The following is a 21106-nucleotide window of genomic DNA, read 5'->3' as shown; positions in this document are numbered from 1 at the left end:
ACTCTCCCTGCCTCTCTTTGTCTTCCTTGCCTATCTCTTTGATCCCTGACTGTTCCCACCTTTAACCTTGGGCTAGGTTTGGGGAGAATAAAGGAAGATGTAATGTCTTCTAACCCTTTTTTTTTTTCCTGCCACTACATCTAACCTGTGAATATTCTTATTAATTATCCACCCACAACACTTTGCTGCTTCAAACATGTCAATGATATTTATTTGATCTCTGGATGAGAAAGGATTTTCTAAGCATAAAAGCAATGGAAGAAATCACTAAGGGAAAGAAAATCAATACATTTGACTATATCAAATTTAAAACTTCTGGACGTCAGAAACCATTCTAAACAAAACTAAAAAGCAAATGACAAGTCTGGGAAAAATACATGCAATAAATATGACAAAGGTTGTTATCCTTAATATATAAAGAGCTCATATAAATCGATAAGAAAAATACTAAAACCCCAGCAGAAATATGGGCAAAGGCCATGAATAAGTACAAATAGCTAATAAACACATGAAAAAAAATTTAACTTTACCAGTAATCAGGGAAAAGCAAATTAAAACATCACTAAACCATTGCTCACCTATCAAATCAGGATAACATAACAGGTTGGTGAGGATGCAGTGATCACGTATTACTTTTCAAAGTAAAAATCAGAAACCAAACATATTTTAAACTTTCAGTAGTTCCCTATCGACTAGAGAAAAAAGGCCAGAGGCTTCAGCAAGGTTGATGAGACTCTCCGGGGTCTGACCCTAGCCTCTGTCCTCTTCTCCCATCTCCTCTCTCACCACACCCACCTCCCATCTGATACTTCACAGTACTGTTGTCATTAGATGCCACCCAGTCAGTCCTCGACTCATGTCAACCTATGCACAACACAACAGAACATCCACCTGGTCCTGCACCATCCCCGTGATCAGTTGCAGGTCAGATCATTGTGATTCATAGTGTTTTCATTCACTGATGTTTAGAAGTAGATCACCAGCCCTTTCTTCCTAGTCCATCTTAGTCTGGAAGTTCCTCTGAAACCTGTTCAGCATCACAGCAGCACACAAGCCTCCGTGAACAGATGGGTGGTGGCTACGCATGAGGTGCATTGGTCAGGACTCAAACCCTGGTCTCCCCAAGAATTCAACCACTGAACCACTACTGCTGTAACCACCTGCAATTTCCTGAGCATCACGTGGAATGTCACATATGCACAGAAAGTCCTTCCTGGGTCTTCTGTCCACCTCCATTTCTACCCCCCTCTACCTACCAGTCTTCTGGCTAACTCCTACTCCTCAACAATTCTTCTGAGATGTCACTACCTTCAGGAAACTCTAGTGAGCTGGGTTTGGCACCTCTGCTCTGTGCTCTCATTACACACACGTTCCCCTCTTTAGCACTTGCCACGTTACGTTGAAAATGACTCTTTATGGGTTTCTTTCCACCTTAGATTCTATGAGCCTCAAGAGAAGCATTATATTTTTATTCATTCCTGTATCTCGGGGCCTAATCCAGCATCTGGCACAGGGTAGACACTCAACAGATGACTCTCTGAATTAATCAGTCATGTAATAAATTAATTATTCCATTATGCACCATGAATTTTTGCCAGTGTTCTTGTAAATGAGAGTTTTACTTAAAATGGATAAAATGAAGTCACTTTGGATGGAGAGAAGATACCTCACCCATGCCCTAGCCCTCATTTCAGTACCATGTTCTATCATCCTGTGGGTTGTAACTGATTAGTCGGCCATGAAATTAATTTATGGGTCACGGTCACCATTTTTTTCAATGAAAATATGCAGATTAGAAGAGAGTGGAATGACTCTCCTATCTGGCTTTTTTTTTTTTTTTTTGCTTCCATTATGGATTCTCCCACCTGCATCCAGACAGGATGGAGTAATGGTTAAGAACACAAGTTGGAGAGCTGAAGTTCTTACTTTGATCCTTATTATCGTGAGACTCCAGCAAAGTTACTGACCTCTCTAGGCTTCTGTTTCCTTTTCTGCAAAAAGGGAATTATAAAAATACAGATAGGATATAACAAGAAGGATCCAGTTATGCTTCAAATTCTCAAAACTCTGCTCAATTGGCAAAATAATTCTATTATGAAAACATTCTGCATCCCACTTTGAAATGTGGCGTCTGGGGTCTTAAATGCTAACAAGCGGCCATCTAAGATGCATCAATTGGTCTCAACCCACCTGGAGCAAAGGAGAATGAAGAACACCAAGGTCACACGATAACTATGAGCCCAAGAGACAGAAAGGGCCACATGAACCAGAGACTTACATCATCCTGAGACCAGAAGAACTAGTTGGTGCCCGGCCACAATTGATGACTGCCCTGACAGGGAGCACAACAGAGGACCCCTGAGGGAGCAGGAGATCAGGTGGGATACAGACCTTAAATTCTCATAAAAAGACCATACTTAAGGGTCTGACTGCGACTGGAGGAATCCCGGCGGCAATGCTCCCCAGACCTTCTGTTGGCCCAGGACAGGAACCATCCCCGAAGACAACTCATCAGACATGAAAGGGACTGGTCAGCGGGGGGGAGAGAGATGCTGATGAAGAGTGAGCTAATTAAATCAGGTGGACACTTGAGACTGTGTTGGCAACTCTTGTCTGGAGGGGGGATGGGAAGATAGAGAGAGAGAGAAGCTGGCAAAATTGTCACGAAATGAGAGACTGAAAGGGCTGACTCAATAGGGAGAGAGCAAGTGGGAGAAGGGAGTAAGATGTATGCAAACTTACGTGTGACAGACTGATTGGATTTGTAAATGTTCACTTGAAGCTTAATAAAAATTAAAAAAAAAAACTCTGCTCATTGGCATTTCTGGTACAGAGGCCCAGTAAGTACCTACCAGAAAGCAGACCAACTTCTGGTGGGTGGTTTAAAGTAAACTTTATGTCATTTTAGAAATAACTTTGAAAGATATTGAATTCCATTGTCAGGCATGCATCACAATTCACAAGAGCACAATTAGACCTCCACCCAAAATAACATTCAAATACACAATAAAAGTTTATTTACAGAGGAGGAAAAAAAAGTTTTCTAGGATAATGATCTCTTTGCCTGTCTTGAAGGCACTGTAACCGTTTGCTTGTTATCCCAGACCCTGAGCGCCTTGAACACAGGGGCTACTACATTTTTTGTTTTGTTTAATTTTGTTACTATTTAGAACTTAAAGACTATCTGTAAGAATACAGAGACTAATAAAACTAATACCTGGTGGGGGGGGCGGGGAGAAGCAGATCAGCACAACCACACTGCTTCCCTCCAGCATTCCCTGTTGTGACACCCACCCTGTCCCTCCCTCCCTAACCAGTTGCCCATCCCAGTTTTATACCATGATTCAGTCTGGATCCTCTCAGACTCAGGGAGAAAAACATATACTCAGTAGCATCAGGCAAAATTATGCTAAAGTCATAGGGTATAAACAGGTCTCTATAAATTACAAATCTGACCAAGTCACTCTCCTGCTAAAACACCCCATGGTTTCCTGTTATGCTCAGGATGAAGCTCCAGCTCCCTAAGATAACCTATAAGATCCTCTAGGATCTGACGCCTTGTCAACCTGTCCAACCTTACCCTCTTAACATCCCATACTTCAGCCGCCCCCAGTCACCTGCATTTCCCAAATGAGCCATGCTCTCTTGGCCTGCTCCTTCCCCATGTTGTCCTCTCTGCCCAGATCGCCTCTCTGACCCTCTTCTTCAAGGCTCCACTCAGGCCTAGCTTCTCCCGAGTTTCACCTCTGACCATCTGGCCCCTACCCTACCCCTACCCCTCCCTACTCTGTGCCCCCACCTCTCCCTCATTTGTCCCTCCATCACCCTCGCTGGCCTCAGTGGTAGTTCAATGAGTCGCTCATTTGCCTCTCTTTTTCCTTTGTCCCTCTTGTTCCTCAACCTTTTGATGACCCAAGTGTTTTTTCCTTTTAATTTTTGTTGATACTATGTGTTTTCAGGAACGAGGGGCTTGCTGAATCATTGAGTGCGTCTGAATTGTTGGTAAGTAATACGGTTTTTGTTTTATGCCTCATTCCACAAATCATACCCTCAGAGTCCAGAGGTACATGTGTGGACCCCTGGTAAACACAAATTCTACCCCAAGCCCAGAGGTATATTTGTGTACCAAATAAAAATTGTCAAAATTCATGTTTTTGTTACCAAAAATTCAGCGATTCAGCCTCACTCATACAGCACCCTGTAAAAACAGTAATTTGTGGCATATGCCTATTTTTCCCTTTTCGAACCATTATAGGGCCCTGCCTACTGGCAGCACATACAGTCAGTGGAACAGCAGCTTCCCAATGAATCCCAGAGGTACAAAAAGTAAGTGGTAGCTATATATCCCGCCGTCCTCTCACTTCATACCCCCAGCACCTAGCACCATACCTCCCACAGAGTAAGCACTCCTTTGTGAGATGCGGGGAGGGATGGAGAGAGCCAGAATGGGAGGGAGAAAAGGGGTGAAAAATCATTGATACCTTCCCAAGATTTGCAAGGTCATACAGCAACTCAGTGGCTTTGAACTGTAAGTTATTTTCCAAAAACCAGGCTCATGTGAGTCAAAAGAGTCTCTGAAGAGAACTCCTAGAATGAGGCAGGTCAGGGTAATCTCCAGGGTAAGCTGGAAGCCGGGAACATGAGTTCCATCTGGGAAATTTTACAAGCTGGGGGAGGTTCCCTGGGCCCTTCTCTGGCGGAATGTGAAGTTGAGCAATCAACCCTTTGAACACTGATAAGAGGCCAAGAGCTTCAGATATCTTCCTGTTGTGAACACACTTGGGGTGGATCAGGGACAAGTCTAGGCCACTCCCCTACAGCAGTGATTCCAGAGTTTTGGCCACTCTGTTCCAGCACCCATGAAGGGAAGCCCCTGAGTGGACAGAGCCATGTAACTGAGATAATGCCAGCTAGACTAGCTTTATTGGGGCTTGGGGCTATGGGGAGAGAAGGAAGGGTCAAAAACAAAACAAAACTCATCGCTGTCGAGTGGATTCCAACACACAGCAACTCTACAGGAATGAGCAGAACTGCCCCATAGGGTTTCCAAGGAGTGGCTGGTGGATTTGAACTGCCAACCCTTTGATTGGCAGCCGAGCTCTTAGCCACTACACCACCAGGGCTCCAATCCAGCTAATCAGAAACAGGTGTGCAATTGGGCATTTCACATACACCCTTTCATCTTACTGAAATACCAACCCAGTGAGCAGTAGTTTCAATTTTACACATGAGAAAGCTAAGGATCAGAGAGGTCAAGTAACTTGTCTAAGCTCACACAGTAAATGATGGAGCCCAAACTTGGACTTGATTTTGTCTGATTTCAAAGATTTTGCTCTTTTCACACTTAATTCCTATTCCTGAGTAATTCCTTTTTCATTCAGAATTTGAGTCTGATGATGCTCCCACTCTGGGGCAGAAGGGGGTAGGAGACACAGAAGGAAAGATCTACCACCAAATAGGCAGCACTAGCTAGGAATCTGCACCTGGCATAAGAGACAATGCTGGAATCCCCAGTGCTGTTCATCTAGTTCCTCCCTAGGAAGGTATGAACTCCCAAAGGGTCTGGGGGAGTAGGATTGTGTCCTCGCCCAAAGAATGCTCCCCTCTCAGCCACCAACACCAACTTTACTCAGAGGCTCCTTATTTATCCACCACCGAAGAAAAAAAAGGGGGGGCACCACAGTGGCGGTGACTCACTAAAATCCTATAGTCTAGCAGGCACCTCCAAGGTCTTCAGGAACCTCTCCTTACAATTGGAAGGGCAGCATCTTTGGCCTTCAGGAAGCAGGTGTGCCAGTATTTACCAGGGCTCAGAAAAGGCAAAGGACAGTGTGCATCATTTCAAGTGTGCTGACCTCTAGCCCCAACCCCCATACCTGGTGGATGGTGTCTGAGATGACAACTCAGAGCTGCTCCCCTTCGGCCTAAGGTTCTGGTCCAGGGGAAAATGCAGGGAACATCTGCAGCCATGGCAGTCATTGCAACCTTAGCATGAATTAGTTTCCAGGCCAGTTGTGAAAGCAGATTTTGAAAGGGAAAAAAAAAAAAAAACACAAAAACAGGAAGGCAGTGGATGTCTGAAGTGGATTTGGAAAGCACAAACAGAAAAGTCAGCGACTTCATGGACACTTCATAGCTTGCTGGAAGAACAGAAAAGTTAACTACTTAAATAACACATGTTCAAGGTTGATGGGAATGGACAATTGTATAAAGGGTCTCCTGCAATCAGGAATCCATCCCTATGAGCTGAGCTCCAGTTTCCCTCTCTCCAGGTGGGGTCTGGTATACATTACGCTGGTTAGAACCAATCCATTTACCAGGACAGAATGAAATTGCCCAACAGACAAGCAAGAACCCAGTCTTGGATTTGGGAATATAGCTCCTGGTTTCCTCGAATCAGGCTGAGGAATCTGTTGACTTGACTTGGGGCAGAGAAAATGAAGGAAGAGGTATGCAGCTCCAAACATACTTAGCAGCAAATGATATCAACCAGGGCAGTTCTCAAGCCACAGCCCTCTTCAAAGAGGTTGCCTTTGAGAACTGAGAAGCAAAGTCCTTCAGACTTTCCCGCACACTTAAAAACAAGTCCTCAGGATTATGAGATTGTAATTCTGGATTCCTCAAAGGTCTCAACTCATAAAAGGGCCCCATCATCTTTCAATATTTGCAAAGCAAGCAGATATCAGAAGAAATGGGAACACATCCTTCATGGGTATCATTGCTAATGTGAGAAGTACTTTATGGTGGTATTTTCACTTCTGCCTGAATTCTAAGGGTGTCTATATACAAACCATCCTCAGGGTCCTTAGGCTTTCTCCTTCCATCCACAGTTCTCAGACAAAAATATCCCACCATACACTCTGCATTTGATTTGACTCAATAACCACACACTTGAGGAAAACCTAGGTATAAGTTTACTATCCACCTAGTGGTAGCTAGGTCAAATTGCAGGCATAGTGATTAAAAGGAAATAATCAACTCTGCAGTGCGCACCTCAAACTCAAAGCTGGAAGGGGGAGGAGAGACTCAGATCCCTCAAGAACACGGCAGATAATACAAATAAACAAAACAGGCCAGGTGAGAGAGTACAAGCCATGTCAAAAGCGGCAACTCTTATTTAGTTACAACTGATTGTCCCTTTTGGGAACGCAGAGATGAGAGCTGGTACACTTGATTGTTCAAGAGAAACCAGAAATTCTGATTTTAATGTGAAACCTCCCGATTCTTAGATGTTGGCTCAATTTTCTTGAAAACACTAGGAGAGTTAAATAAAGCTTACAGACCTCCAGTTTTTGCCGCTCTGCTGTACTGATGGTGGATGTCATCTCCCCTAACTGTGGTATTAGACTGCCACTCACCAGCCACCCACTGTAATTGCAACAGAGGCATCAACTGACAGGGCAGCCCTGCTTTTCCATGCACACACAGCTGTACCTCAGGGCGGTGAAGAAAAACTAACTCTACACGGAAGACGGAGAGGCTCAGCTGAGCCACCCAGGGATGGCAGCAGGCTGGCTTTTATGGTCAGCTGCTGGCCAGCAGATGCTAAATGGCTGACTGCTCCTGCAGGAAGCCCTCAGGGCCTGGGAGGCCTTTATCCGGCTCAGAGGCCAGGGCTGCTTCTCGGAGGACTTCCAAATGCTCCTCAGCGGCTGACAGTGACTGATCAATCCAATCCAGGCCCCCCGTCAGATGGCAGGCATTCCTGGTCACCAGCACCAGATGACTGACAGACAGAAGCAGGGCAGTCGTCCTAGAAGAAACATCAGGGTCAGGTCCCCTAGGAAGTGATGGACTTCACACCAAAGTCCAAATGAAGAGACTCTAGACTAGGGTTCTCCAAGCTGGAGTCCCTTTCCTAGGAGGTTGGTGCACACGTAATTTAAAGACGGTTCCATGCTCAAATCATTTGGGAGTGGCTGGATTAAACAAAGTTAAATAAGTCTCTTTATGGCAGCACTTCTCAAGAGCCTTTGATGTATATGACACAGCTCCAAGGGGGAATATGCTGTGTTTCATAAACTTATTTAAGACTATGAAACCCATTTAATGCAGCACACCTATAAATATCTCCCAGAATAATGTTCCATGGAACACAGTTTGGATCTAGTCGCTTGGATGGGCGCATTCCCAATCAATGCCCACTTGAAGACAGGTTACACATATTCTCACCTTGAGCATCTCTTACTGACTCTGAATCAGTAAGGCCCAGGGCTGGTTTATCTCACTCTAAAACAAAAAAATCACTTGAAAACCAAGTTGAGGAAGAGTGTTTGGTATTAAAAGATTCACTGTAGAGCACCTTTTATATAGTGAGTGCTCATGGTGCATTTGGGAAAATATTACAGATTATTAACCCCTAGACAAAGCTGGGCAGCAGTAGCGGTGGGACAGAGACATCAAAGCTGAAATACCACGACCCCTGCCCATATGGCAATCATCACATAACATGTCCATGAAATAGTGACATAAATCAGAGAGACAAAAGAACCTGGTTTTGCAAAATGGCTTTACATCCTGTACAGGGACATAATTTCATAATGATAATTCTGCTCTGCATATTAAGAGAGGGTCATGGAGAAGGATGGCTGGCAATGTCCTGTACAAGGTGGGCACAGCTTTGGCTGACTCCTCCCTCCATCTCAGTGCTCTGCTTGCCACCTGCCCCCCTGCTCCCCTGGGTGGCACTCAAAGCTGAGATGGGTCTGCTTCTGTGGTCCTCAGAGCAGAGAGGGAATAACAGGGGGCACAGAGGAAGGGATGGCACAGTTAGGACTTAGCATGGCCCAATGTCTACTCATAAGAATTCAAAATCAAAGACAAGCTCTTCCTTCTTAAGGTTTCAGGAAGAGGACTGGTCTTTATCACCCAGCCAGGTCCAGCTCACTGGTTGGCTAGCATGACAAGGCTTCAACCACACTGAAGTAAATGGTACCCAAATCCCAAGGGACAAATAGACAACTTGATTGCATTCCCCAGGATTTGGGCAAAGCCAGGGCAGCCTCAGCAACCCATCAAAGCAGCCCTCTCCCAAAAAAGCCTAGTCAACCAACCTCATGGATTCCATAAAATGCTGACCCTCCAGCATGAAAAATGAACAACCCCTCTCACCGTGCATCCAAGAGTTTCGGGTCCAGCGGAGGGTACATAGATTTCACAACATCGTCCACTCTGAGGGTAAGCAAAAGGTTTTCAATGTTTCACTTTCCTTACTTCCTGTCATGACTTGAATTGTGTCCCCCCAAAATATGTGTTGGAATCCTAACTCCTATGCCTATTGATGTAATCCCATTTGGGAATAGGGTTTTCTTTGTTATGTTAATGGGGCCATGTGAGTGTAGGGTGTCTTAAACCTAATCACTTCTGAGATATAAAAAGAGTAGATTAGGCACAGAGAAGACCACCAAGGAACAGAAGCTGAAAGAGACAAAGATTTTCCCCCAGAACAGACAGAAAGAGCATTCCCCTACGGTCAACATCCTGAATTCGGACTTCTAGTCTTCTAAAGGAGCCCTGGTTGCACAGCGGTTAGGAGCTACAGCTGCTAACTAAAAGGTCAGCAGTTCAAATCCATCAGCTGCTCCTTGGAAACCTGATGGGGCAGTTTTACTCTGTCCTATAGGGGTGCTATGAGTCAGAATCAGCCTGACAGCAACAACAGGTTTGGGTTTGTTTATTTTTTTGTTTTAGTCTTCTAAATGATGAGAAAATAAACATCCGTTTGCTAAAGCCACCCACTTGTGGTACTTCTGTTACAGCACTAAGAAGCTAAGACACCTCCCTTTCTCCTTCCTTCCTTCCTACCTTTCTTTATTCCAACTCCCCCCCTTTTGATATTCAAGACCCAATTTAATGGTTTTTTCTCTAACTGCGGAAACCCTGGTGGCGTACTGGTTAAGTGCTACAACTGCTAACCAAAGGGTCGGCAGTTCGAATCTGCCAGGCGCTCCTTGGAAACTCTGTGGGGCAGTTCTACTCTGTCCTACAGGGTCGCTATGAGTCGGAATCGACTCCATGGCACTGGGTTTCGTTTGGTTTTTGGTTCTCTAACTGCTTCTGCATTCTCAGACAGAGACTGCAGAAAGATTTCACGTTCGGTTTAGAGAATTTTTTTTTCTAGTTTTGTTTTAGTTCCAACATTTTAAAAAGCGTAAGTTCACACATATGGAAAGATGTTCAAGATATACTACTAAATGAAAAAGGCAAATTGCCAAATAATATAGAATGCTTGATCAATCCCATTTGTATAAAAGTAAATAAGCAAACAAAAGCTATGATATGAAAAGAAAAAATCTGGAAGAATTCTCATGAGTTCAACCGTAATTAGCTCCTGGAGTTGGGTGAGGGGTGGAACTAGGGAGTAGTACTTCACTTTCCAGACAATCTATTTCTGCAGTATTTTAATTTTTACAAGCATTGATTACTTTTATGTTCAGGGAAAGAAAGTTTGAAGGTAAATGGAACACTAAAAAAATGCTAGAAGTTTAATTTTGGTTCAAACTGATGCACTGGATTTCTTTTAACACCTACTACAGTTCAAGGTTAAATTTTTGAATCACGTTCAGAAAGGAATTGCTATTCACTCTGATTTGCAGTTCAAGGTTTTGTTCTAAATCCTTGCTCCTGATGGTCCGGAAGAAAAAATAATAAAGATGCATTATTTGATTTCTAAAAATCCTTGATAAAAGATGCCCTCAATATTCTTGTCTCTGGCCTGAGGAGATGGTGAGGAAGTGCAGAGGCGCGGTCACTCTCCATGCCTGTCTTAGCTGCTCCCTTTCTCTGTAGTGTGCTCAGGCTGAAGCCACTTCCCTTGAAACTAATATGCCATCAACACACTCATAAATGGAGCAGGAAAAATAATAGGGGCAAAAAAAGCCCGGATGGAGTGAGAAGTGTGAGGGCAAAAAGATAAAGCAAGGACCCCGATTGAATTATGGCAGGGAACTTTCTGGAATTAGTTTGAGGTTCTTATCGGATGGGCCAGTGAGTACCCGGTCAGGTCCACCCTCTGAGCAATGTCACAACCTCACCCTTGCACCACTGCTAATCCTGCTCAGCTAGGATTTCACTTCTCCTCAGAAATCTTCATCTCCTTCCTCCCTGATCTCTCCTGAAAGTGCTGCTTCTTACCCTGGTATCATAGGAATTTGTCTGACTCCCTGGTGTGGCTCTTAGAAGTGCTAAAAAAGCATATGAAGGATCCAGTAGATATGCAAATACACAGACTCTAAAAATAATGGCCAGAAGAATGGCTGGTGCTTGCCCAGAGCTTAGGCTGGGGGGAGTAGGAGTTGGGGTCTTAAGGCCAGGTCTGACCTAGGTGAGGATAGTCATGTAGCCACACCCATGGGGGGCAACTCCAGAGAAAGCCAAGAACTTTCTGGGTTGAGTCCCTCCCCTGCATTATTATCTCCCTCCCATTTTCTCAACTCACTGAACTGGACAGGAAACTGGTCGTTTTTACGTGGTTAGTCTTGAGGCCAAGAAAAGGACTGGTTCCTCATGATTAACCTGAGGGCATAGCAACAAGGAAAGCGAGCACACCAGGAACTCATACAGGTGCCACCATTCTGTTAGGAATACAGAGGCACCACACCCAGCAGAGAGGCCAGGTGGCTGACGAAGAAAACATCCTGGACTTGGAGGACTCTGGGCTCAGGCAATCCACATACCAGCCACCAGGTGGCAGCACAATCTTAGCACAGCCTTTTTGAAGGGCTTTATTTTTCTTGACAACATTGAGCCCAAATGAGGGGGTGTAGCTGTTGACTGTAATCCTGCCAGTTGCCTCCCACATAGGATTTTGCAGACTGCCTGGAATTTGGGATGTCAGAATGCTGTATGGAGCCCTAGTGACGCAGTGGTTAAATGCTCAGCTGCTAATCAAAAGGTCAGCAGTTGAAATGCACCAGCCACTCCACGGGAGAAAGATGTGGCAGCCTGCTCCCATAAAGATTACAGCTTTGGAAACCCTATGGGGGAAGTTCTACTCTGTCCTACAGGGTTGATATGAGTCAGAATTGACTTGATAACAATGGGTTTGAATGCTGCATGGCTTCACTTCCCACCCAGTCCTGGAGGCTAAGTCATGGATGGGTCAGTGGGTGACTGCGTAGTAGCAAGAAAAAGATCTTCATGCAAGTCTCCAACACAGATATGGGTCAGGGACAAGGGCTGGGCCAGGAGACCTCCGGGAGATGGGGTGCCGGCACCAGTGGGAATGTGCTTCCTGGCTACAGCGCAGGGTCTGGGAGGAAGGAGTGGAACGGGCAGGAAAGAAGCCTCAGCTGGTATGGGACTGAATGAGGGTACAGCCATGGTGGAAACTGCAGGATTAGTCACCATGCTGGAACCTCCTAAAACCCTAACAGAAGGGGGTGTGCTGGAGGTGGCTACATGTGTGCATGAGAGAGAGACCATCTTAGGTTGAAAGTCTCTCAGTATCTAGATGCTCTGTGAATATTTGTGACATAAGTAACTGAAGTTGCCTGTGTACTGGTTCTTAAAAGAGCCCGGCCCTGCCGGCCGCCTTCAGCTTCCACCCTCCTTTCTTCCCTGACAGAGTGTGGGGTCCTCAAGGCCCCAGACTACTCACCTGGGGCTGATCCGCTTGGCCACCACGATGATGTCGCTGACACTGGCTGAAGTCTTCATCTTGGCTCCTGAGCCCATTGTCATGGCAACAAGTTTTTCGGTCAGAGTGTGACAAATCTAATGCAGCAGAGAGGAGAGAGGTGATGAGGGGTCATCCAGCTCCCTGAGGGCTTCTGCCACCCCCACAAGGTCAGATACTGCCCCCACCGTGGGTCCCATCACACAACTGGCCTCCTAAGTTAATGGCAGAAATGAAATGAAAAGTACACAGAGATTAGAGGAAATGGGGTGGGAAGAGGCAAAAGTTGAGAACATGGGTAAAGAGGGAGGGGTAGGAACCTCAACTCAGGGTCAGGGTTTTGGCTCAGAGAAGTTGAAGCTGAAATAATCTGTCTAAGAAAAATCATGTGCTCTAATTTCACCTTCTTGCTCAGGGGGAGAAAACTTACTTTCTCTTCCTTCACCTCATGGTCTAGCCCTCTAAAAGAATATCTCCAGTATGGTGCCCTCAGAAACACAGCTGGACAAAGGGCAATTGTCCCCTCTAAGCACATTCTCCCAAAGTGGCACTTATTTCAACAAATTTCTAGGCTAATATATTAGCATGCTGTTTGTCAAGATAATGATGAAAAGACTTTAGAAAAAGCTGGGGAAAGGCAAGACTATGACACATGGCCTTTCTTGTCATCAACCAGCAGTGCTGGCCTCCCCCAAAACTTGCTCCCCTCTCCCACCCCTCCCTCTGTGTTAGAACCTAAATATGCTTCTGCCCTAGCAAGGTCTCATTACTAGCCTTATACCCACAGCTGGAAAAGAGAAGGCAGAAAGAAGCCCAAGAACCCACTCAGGAGCGAGCCCATCCCCTCGCTCGAGCCCCCATCACAGGGACTCAAGGGCAGGTGGCCAAACATAAGAGGCTTTAGATCCCCAGAAGCGGATTAAACTCTCTCCTTTGATCTGAGGTTCGTTCCCAGCATGGACCATTAATGCCAACCCAATAAGACTCCTTCCAGCCGTTTAGATAGGCGCCATTTATCTTCCCCCCCCTCCCATGATAGGCAGGCAGAGAGTCCCTGCGTGGCACAAACGGCTAAGTACTCGACTACTAGGCAAAAGGCTGGCAGTTCAAACCTTCCCAGAGGCACTACGGAACACAGGCCTGGCAACCTGCTTCAAAACAGTCAGTCTTAAAAACCCTGTGAAGCAGTTCTACTTTGCAGAGGGGTTTGCCATAAGTAGGAATCCACTTGACGGCAACTAACAACATGATAGGAAGGGGCAGGGGACAAAACCCAGTTCCAGGACACATCCTGGTTGGGAGAATGGAGAGGTAATACAGCATTGTTGTCGTAGTCATTACACCTCTGTATAGTTATTTTAAAAATGAAAAAAAAAAAAAAACCCATTGCTGTCTAGTCAATCCCAACTCACAGCAACTCTACAGGGCACAGTAGGTTTTCCAAGGCCAATACCTTTACAGAAGCTGGTGCCACATCTTTCTCCAATGGAGTGGCTGGTGGGTTTGAACCTTTCACTTAGCAGCCGAGCACTTAACCACTGTGCCACCAGGGCTCCTTATCTATATCTATAACCATATCTATAGAACCAAGAACATCTTGGAACTAAATAATAAGCAGTTTCCTTCTAAGTGTTTCTTTGTCCCCAAAGAGAGGTAGCCAAGGAGGAGGTGGGGTGAAGGACACTGAAGAAAAGATAAAGTTGTCTTTTTTGAAATCTTGAATAATTACTAGACAAAGATATATATGTGTGGTTTCCCAGGTAACTTTAAGTGAAAACGCCAACATTATTTGCAACTAGCCAAATATTTCAATATTATCACTTCCCACTAGGCAAAGATTGAAAAACAAATGCCAAAATTGTAAAAATTAACCAAAATGCAAATTGAATGCAATTTTCCAAAGACTTCAAGCATTAAAAAAAAAATCTGCCTTCAAGTTAAAGTCATCCCAGTTTGGATTTTTTAACATGGATTGTCCCCTTTGACTGTATACTGTCACAACCAAAGAGCATCAAAGAAGGACTTCTAATAATTGAGGAAGTCTCAATAAGAACTTGCTGCAAAGGCCTGAGCTCTCTATTAATGAAATCAAATACTTAGGGAGAAGCTGGGAAACCCCCATTTTCCCTCTAGTAGCTAAATGGCCTTGGGCATACACGGCTTTCTCTGTGGTTGGTAAAAATGGGCTAGTGACAATCTAGGCTGTTAGGACCAGATGAAATAAAGCCTTTGCAAGGGCCTTGAGAAGCATAAAAGGATAACAGGTGGAAGTGGAAGTAGGCAGTAGGAACTCGAAACATCAGGCTAAGAGGTCAGGTTTGGTACCCTTCCTAAGGTCCCTTTCAACCCTAAGAGTCTATGCGTAGGGTCTTTGGTGACTCCCTTTTTTCATCAGGGAATCAGAGAGGATTACCTTCAAGATGGCAATGCAGTGGGACATGAGACCCCTGGGAAGGCAAGAAGAGTTTGTCAGTGGTTACCCGAGAAGCCCACCTCCCTCCAGCTACCACCTCTACTCCTCATCCAGCTGTGACCAGTGGGCGCAGCTGGATACCACCTGAGCACAGTAATGCCTTGGGCTAAAATTAGCAAGTCCATGAGCTAAAGGAGAAAGCACCTTCTCCCCTTCCCTGCCCCTCACCATACCCCACCTATTCTTCCAGCCATGCTTTTTATAACTCTGAGCTTCTGAGAGACTTGTTCCCTCTGCCTGGTGTGTTCTTCACCTTATGGCCAGCCTGATGAACTACTTCTCATCTTTCAAGACCCAAGTCTTGAAAGATATCCATCATGAAATCCACCTCCCCTTTTCGAACCCAGGCAAATCTAGATATGGCCTCTTCCGTATGCCTACTGTACTGTGTACAGAGATCACCTACAGTTTCTAGGATACTATATTTAGATTTTTAGATATAATTCTGTCTCCCCCACTGTTTTTATAACCACATTGCCTGGCCCACTGCCCTGCACATAATGGCCCACAAATATTTGCCCAGTGAATGAATGACTAAATGAATAAGGAAATGAAGTGGCATACAATGCTCAAATTGTAGGGGTTCCTGTTGGGTGCAAAGATCCCTGAGGGATACTGCAGACAAATGGTTCATTCTGGAGTATGAAATTCACTGACACCCCAAGGATAATCCAAGCACGTCAGGGTGACTTTGTAACAACCTTTGTCACAGATATATGGGCCTCAGTGTTCAGGTCTACAAAATGAGAACAGGGGCAAATGCTATAGCGCCACACTCTGATATCCCCCATGTTGAGGGCAGGGGTAAGAGCAGTGAGTAGCACAAGGCTCCTGGGTACCAGCTGAGTGCTCTGGCAAAGGAAGCCAGAGAAGAGCACCCAGAAGCCCCCATGTGCTATCCCCAGTGGGCTAAAAGATGATCTAGAGGGAAGCGAACAGTCCCCCCGGCCGTACGAGGCATCTTCGATCCAGTCTTCGTTCTCCAGGATGGCCTCGATGTGAGGGTTGGTGATGACGACATCATCCAGCTCTAACTCAGAGGGCTCGGACTGAGTCTCCATGGCGCCGATGAGGTCCACAATGGGCCTGGAAGGGAAGGCCCCAGTTAAGTGGTTTCCTGACGGGTGACTGCTGCAGACCCCTCTCCTCACTGAGGCACACGTACCCCCCAAAAGGATGAGAGGAATCAATAAATAAGAGTAGGGGCCCCTTGTCCTGAATCCGAACCCAAGCCCAGTGAGGACTGAAGTTGCAGGGAGGACCATGGCTAGACGGAGTGAAGGAGGCACCCCAGGGGTACATAATTTTTAAAGTGACACAGAAGGAAATAAACCCGGAGAGAAAGGGTACAGCTTTCAACCACAATAATTACAAAGCTATATTAGACAGGGCTGCTTCTTTAGGGCAAAAATAATATCCTTTTGTAACTTACCTTAACTTCAAGCCTACTTTTTAAAAAGTGGTTGAAGTTCGTATTACCCAAACCTACTTATATCCTCTACCTGGTCTGCAGAATAACTCTTGAGAACCACTCTGGTCCACTCCAATATCCCCTCCCCTTCCTAGTTTCACTGGCAAGGTTGGAGAGGTAAAAACAATTTCTACTTTTACAACCAAACCAAACCCGTTGCCATTGAGTTCATTCCGACTCACAGCGACCCTATAGGAGGACAGAGCAGAACTGCCTCATAGGGTTTCTGAGGAGAGGCTAGTGGATTTGAACTAACAACCTTTTGGTTAGCAGCCATAGCTCTTAACCACTGTGCCACCAGGACGGGGTTCTTTAAAAATAAGACACTACAGGCTTCTTTTCAAAATCAAAATTTTCCTGCATCATGCCCATAAAACCATTGCCGTCAAGTCGATTCCGACTCATAGCAACCCTACAGGACTGAGAAGAACTGGCCCATAGGGTTTCCAAAGCTGTAATCTTTACAGAAGCAGACTGACACATCTTTCTCCCATGGAGCAGATGGTGGGTTCAAACGGCCAACCTTTCGGATAGCAGCTGAGTGCTTAACCACTGCACCACCAGGGATCCTCACGGAAGTGGACATTTACAAATTATTAACCACTTGGCAGAGATGCTAGTTGGATCAAGAAGATAGAGGGGTAAGAGAAATTAATAGTTCCAAGATCTCTCAAGGATCTGTCAATTAAAATGTCCCTCAACTGAAAACAGGATCTTGTTTATAAAATATATTTCACATAAAATGCATCATGAAGAAATTTGCCGTGCAAACAGAAATACAGTCCTGCTAGGATTTCACTGGACCGACTGTTCCTTGGATGTGTGGCTAGAATTCAGGCATCTGATTTCTGTGCCCATGGGTTTGGCTGAAAAGGGATTTGGCTTATCCAACTGCTAAGTGAGCTGGCCAGTCTTGGATGGATGACCATGCCTTTATCCCAGGCATACATGTTCAATTGCTTTTTCATTGGCTCAGGTGACAGTCAGAGGTGGCTCAGGACATTGGGAGGCTTAAGGAGCATTCTTAAGCTCTGAGGTCTTTGTCAGGAAGGGTAGCCAGCAGGTGCCATTTTAGACAAAAAGCTCAGTTGGAGCTCCCCAGCACTAAACTTCTTCTGTTGCTCTCTTTTTCTTTTGTTAGATCCCATCTCTCCTCTTTCCCCTCCTTGGGACCACTTACTTGGAGTCATAGCACTGCAGCAGGTCTCGGGGCCGGCAATAGCGGTGCCTGCAAACCACCACTAAGGCTGCAAACGAGGCCAGGAAAATGGTAGCTAGCACGCCTATGGCAACGATCACCACAGTCTCCATGCTTCTGGGTGCCTACCTCAGCCCTGGTCACATCCCCGTGTGGACTCAAGCTGGAGAAAACACAGGGCAGAGCAGCCTGGTAAAGAAACCACAGAAGAGAGGAACGCTGGTCTTACCTGATGGAAGTGGCAAAGCGGGTGGGAGTGGGGAGGGGAGCCAGGTTCCCTCAGGTCACCTGCAGAGACCTGAGGGCCTGAACAGAATCAAGGTGCATCTTACAAGTCATGCCCCAAATTTGCCTTTTCCTTTATTAAAAGAGTTTGCTTCCCAATTGGACCAGGTTAGCCTTTCAAACCCAGGACAAAAGGAAACATAACTAACACTATAGCTTTCCATCTAAAGCAATGCATGTGAAAGAACACTCAGTAAAAAAGAGCAACCAGGGATTGCATTTACTGAGGGTCTACTCCTTGCCAGGCACTTTGTATATGGTAACTCTTCTAATCTAGCAACAATCCTTGGAGCCAAGTATTCATATCCCCATTTTACAGTTAAGGAGACTGAGGTTCAGAGAGCTTAAGTAATTTGCTTGAGTTTATGCAGTCAGGAAGCAGTTGAGCTAGATTTCAAACCTAAAGCCATGCATTTAAACTTAGGAGGCCATCCACCTTTCTCTTCTTTTCTAAGGAGGAAAGATTTCTAAACACTATGAAAACGGTTTTGTCAGTTTGTGTTGCAGACTTACAACTAGTGTCAAAGTGTTCATTGTTCCCTTTTTCACCCAGGAGGGTTCTTTGGCATCTATTTTAAACTCATTGGCCAGAGGAGCAAGTGTATCTCCGAGCAGTAGGTATTCACAATGTTATTTCAGAGCAGACCTTCTACTTGAGTCCTTTTGAGCAAGTCTCCTCCCCTCTCTGAGCTTTAATTTCTCCACCTGCAAAAAGGGTGGTTTGACCTAGGTGTCTCTGTGACCCCATGATCTCCTCTAATGCACTTAATTCTATGCTCCATTTCTTGGAGGGTCCAAATGCCCCCCCCATCATTCTGTAAGTATTTATTGATCATCTACTATGCCCCCAACACTAGTCTTGTTTCTAGGGACTGGAGATAAGACACAGGTCCCAACCTTAAGCTGATGGGGGAGGTAGATAGGTCATTTCAACTCCACATGATCTATGCAAAAATAGAGGCTCCTGCTACATACAGAAGTACACAGAAAAACAGTAACCATGTTTGCATAACACTTTGGAGGAAAGCCTTCACAAGGCAGGTGAAGCTTGAGTTGGGTTTCGAAGGATGAGTACGAGTTTGCCAAGCAGAGGAGGCTGGCTCAAAAAGTCTCAGAGAACCTGGGGTACACATCCCAAAATGGCAAGAAGGCTGGGGTCTGTCTCTTTCATCCCTGTATCTCTGATTCTCTGTGTGCGTGTGTAGGTTGGAAATTCTTCAGGTCTGCCTCAGTTGCTCTAGATGTGTATTTCTCTGTATGTTTCCTGTCCCTCCTGGTCCACCTCCTTAAGTCCACTATTCCCATCTCCCTTTACTTGTCCTTGCTGCCCTTTCCTCATTCTCTTACTTCTGTCTGTATCTCTGCTTCTCTCTCCTGGTCTCTCTCCATTTTCCTCTTTCCTTTCTCTGCGCCTCTTTCCCCCTCCCCTTCAGCCTCTCCGGTTCTGTTTCTTCTCACACTCCCTCCTCCTCCCCGCGCCCCTGGCATCCAAGACCACCCACCGGCTTTGTTCCCTCTCTGTGAGCCGTTTTCTCTGAGTGTGTATGAGCTTTCTCTGAGTGTTTCACTCTTTCTATGATTTTGTCGGTGTAGGTGTTTGTGTGCTTTCTGTGTTTTTCTTTCTTTGTGCATTCTTCTCTGTGAGTTTTTCTACTCTCTTTCCTGGTCTCTGTATAAGCTTGTGTCGGTCTCTTCATTACTTTCTCCCGCTGATAAAAGAGACCCAAGACCGTACCTCTTTCTCCCTATCCCGCCACCCACACCACCAATCCCGACACCCAGGACTAAGCCTCGAGAGGCAACAGGAGAGGGAGCCCCCGTCCCAGCCCGGAAGGCGCCACGGGGCTCCGATCGTCCCCGGCGGGCGCAGGACACCGGGGGAGCCACCCCGCGCAGCTCCCACTTACTTTTCCAAACTCGTGGGCGCCGGGCTGCGCGCTGTGCCCACGCTGGGCACCGCGGCCGGAACAAAGCGGCAGCCTGACCTCCCTTCCCCCAGGGAAGCGGGCCGGGCCGGCGCCTCAGCTCCCCCTCACCGCCCGCCGGGCCGCCCTCGGGGCGCGCCCCTCTCCAAAGGCGCGGCGCTCGGAAAGGCCTGCCGAGAGCCCCATTCCTGCCGGCCCGGGGCGCGCGGAGCCCAGTCGTCCCGGAGAGGTCACCCACCTCAGGCGGCGGCTCCAGGACGCATCCCGGGTGGCGCTCCCGCGCCGGGCCCCCAGCTGATGGCAAAGTCCGGGCGCGGGACTCCGGGCGGCTCCCTGCGAGCAGGGCATGCCGGGAAGGGAGCTGGGCTGTCAGAGGACTCGAGATAAATTCCCCCGGCTCGGCCAAACCCCCGGAGGTGGGGCGGGAGGGGGAGACGCCGGCCGGAGCATCCAAATCCCCCGCTGCCAGGCGCCGCCGTCACCGCCAGGCCCTTCGATGGCTGCTCCAGACAGGCCGGGGGTTGGGGCCAGGCGAGGCCTGGGCAGCTGGGAGGCAGTCACCGAGAGCTCCAACAAATCCTCGTCGCGCCCCGCGGAGGCCAGCCCCGGGCATGCATAGTGGAGGGAGGTGGAGGGTCCCTGCCTCAGGAGGAGGCCACCCATTGCGGGAGAGGAATGGTTTCCACAGTGTGACTGGTGCAAAGTGAGTCTGCTCTGGTACTGACTCATTTAAATGCTCGGTCCTTCACTCACTAGCTGTGGGCAACTTCACTTCCCTATGCCTTGGTCCTTCATCTCTAACATGAGGATAATGCTTGCAAGCGTCCTCAATTGGCACGAGGGTTAAATGTCTTGATACCTGCGATGCGTTTAGAACAGTGCCTGGCCCAGGGTAATAGTGAATCAATGGTAGCTCTTATTACCGCCTGACCTATGGAGATCAGTGACAAGCACGCCCACCCCTCACAATTTCCCAGCCATGGGTCAAAGTACAAATGCAGGACCCTGGCTTGCAGCCCTGCCCCTTCTGTACCTCTGCATCTCCATTCCATACCAAAGAGGGAGTTAAGTACATTCATGGGGCACAGCCACCACTCTGCAAACAGCGATCTCTTCGCCACCTGTCAGGCCTAGAGAT

At 46.7% G+C, this 21106-nt stretch overlaps 1 protein-coding gene across 2 annotated transcripts; it reads right to left on the bottom strand.

Moving 5' to 3' along the window:
• Positions 1–3807: 3807 nt before the first annotated feature.
• On the bottom strand, positions 3808–20472 carry TMEM98 (transmembrane protein 98). Of its 2 annotated transcripts, none has more exons than XM_049860740.1 (7): positions 20207–20472; positions 17741–17947; positions 16044–16175; positions 15030–15063; positions 12599–12714; positions 9112–9171; positions 3808–7753 (listed from the first exon to the last, which is right to left on the bottom strand). In XM_049860740.1, the coding sequence occupies exons 2-7, from the start codon at positions 17869–17871 to the stop codon at positions 7546–7548; spliced, it is 681 nt and encodes a 226-aa protein (XP_049716697.1). In that variant the 5' UTR covers positions 17872–17947; positions 20207–20472; the 3' UTR covers positions 3808–7545. The 2 variants fall into 2 exon arrangements, with proteins under 2 accessions (XP_049716697.1, XP_049716698.1); XM_049860741.1 differs by having other exon boundaries at positions 17741–17921.
• Positions 20473–21106: the final 634 nt, after the last annotated feature.

Source organism: Elephas maximus, chromosome 19 (genome assembly GCF_024166365.1).
Source record: "Elephas maximus indicus isolate mEleMax1 chromosome 19, mEleMax1 primary haplotype, whole genome shotgun sequence".
NCBI lineage: Eukaryota > Metazoa > Chordata > Mammalia > Proboscidea > Elephantidae > Elephas > Elephas maximus.
This window is presented reverse-complemented; position numbering and strand designations above follow the sequence as displayed.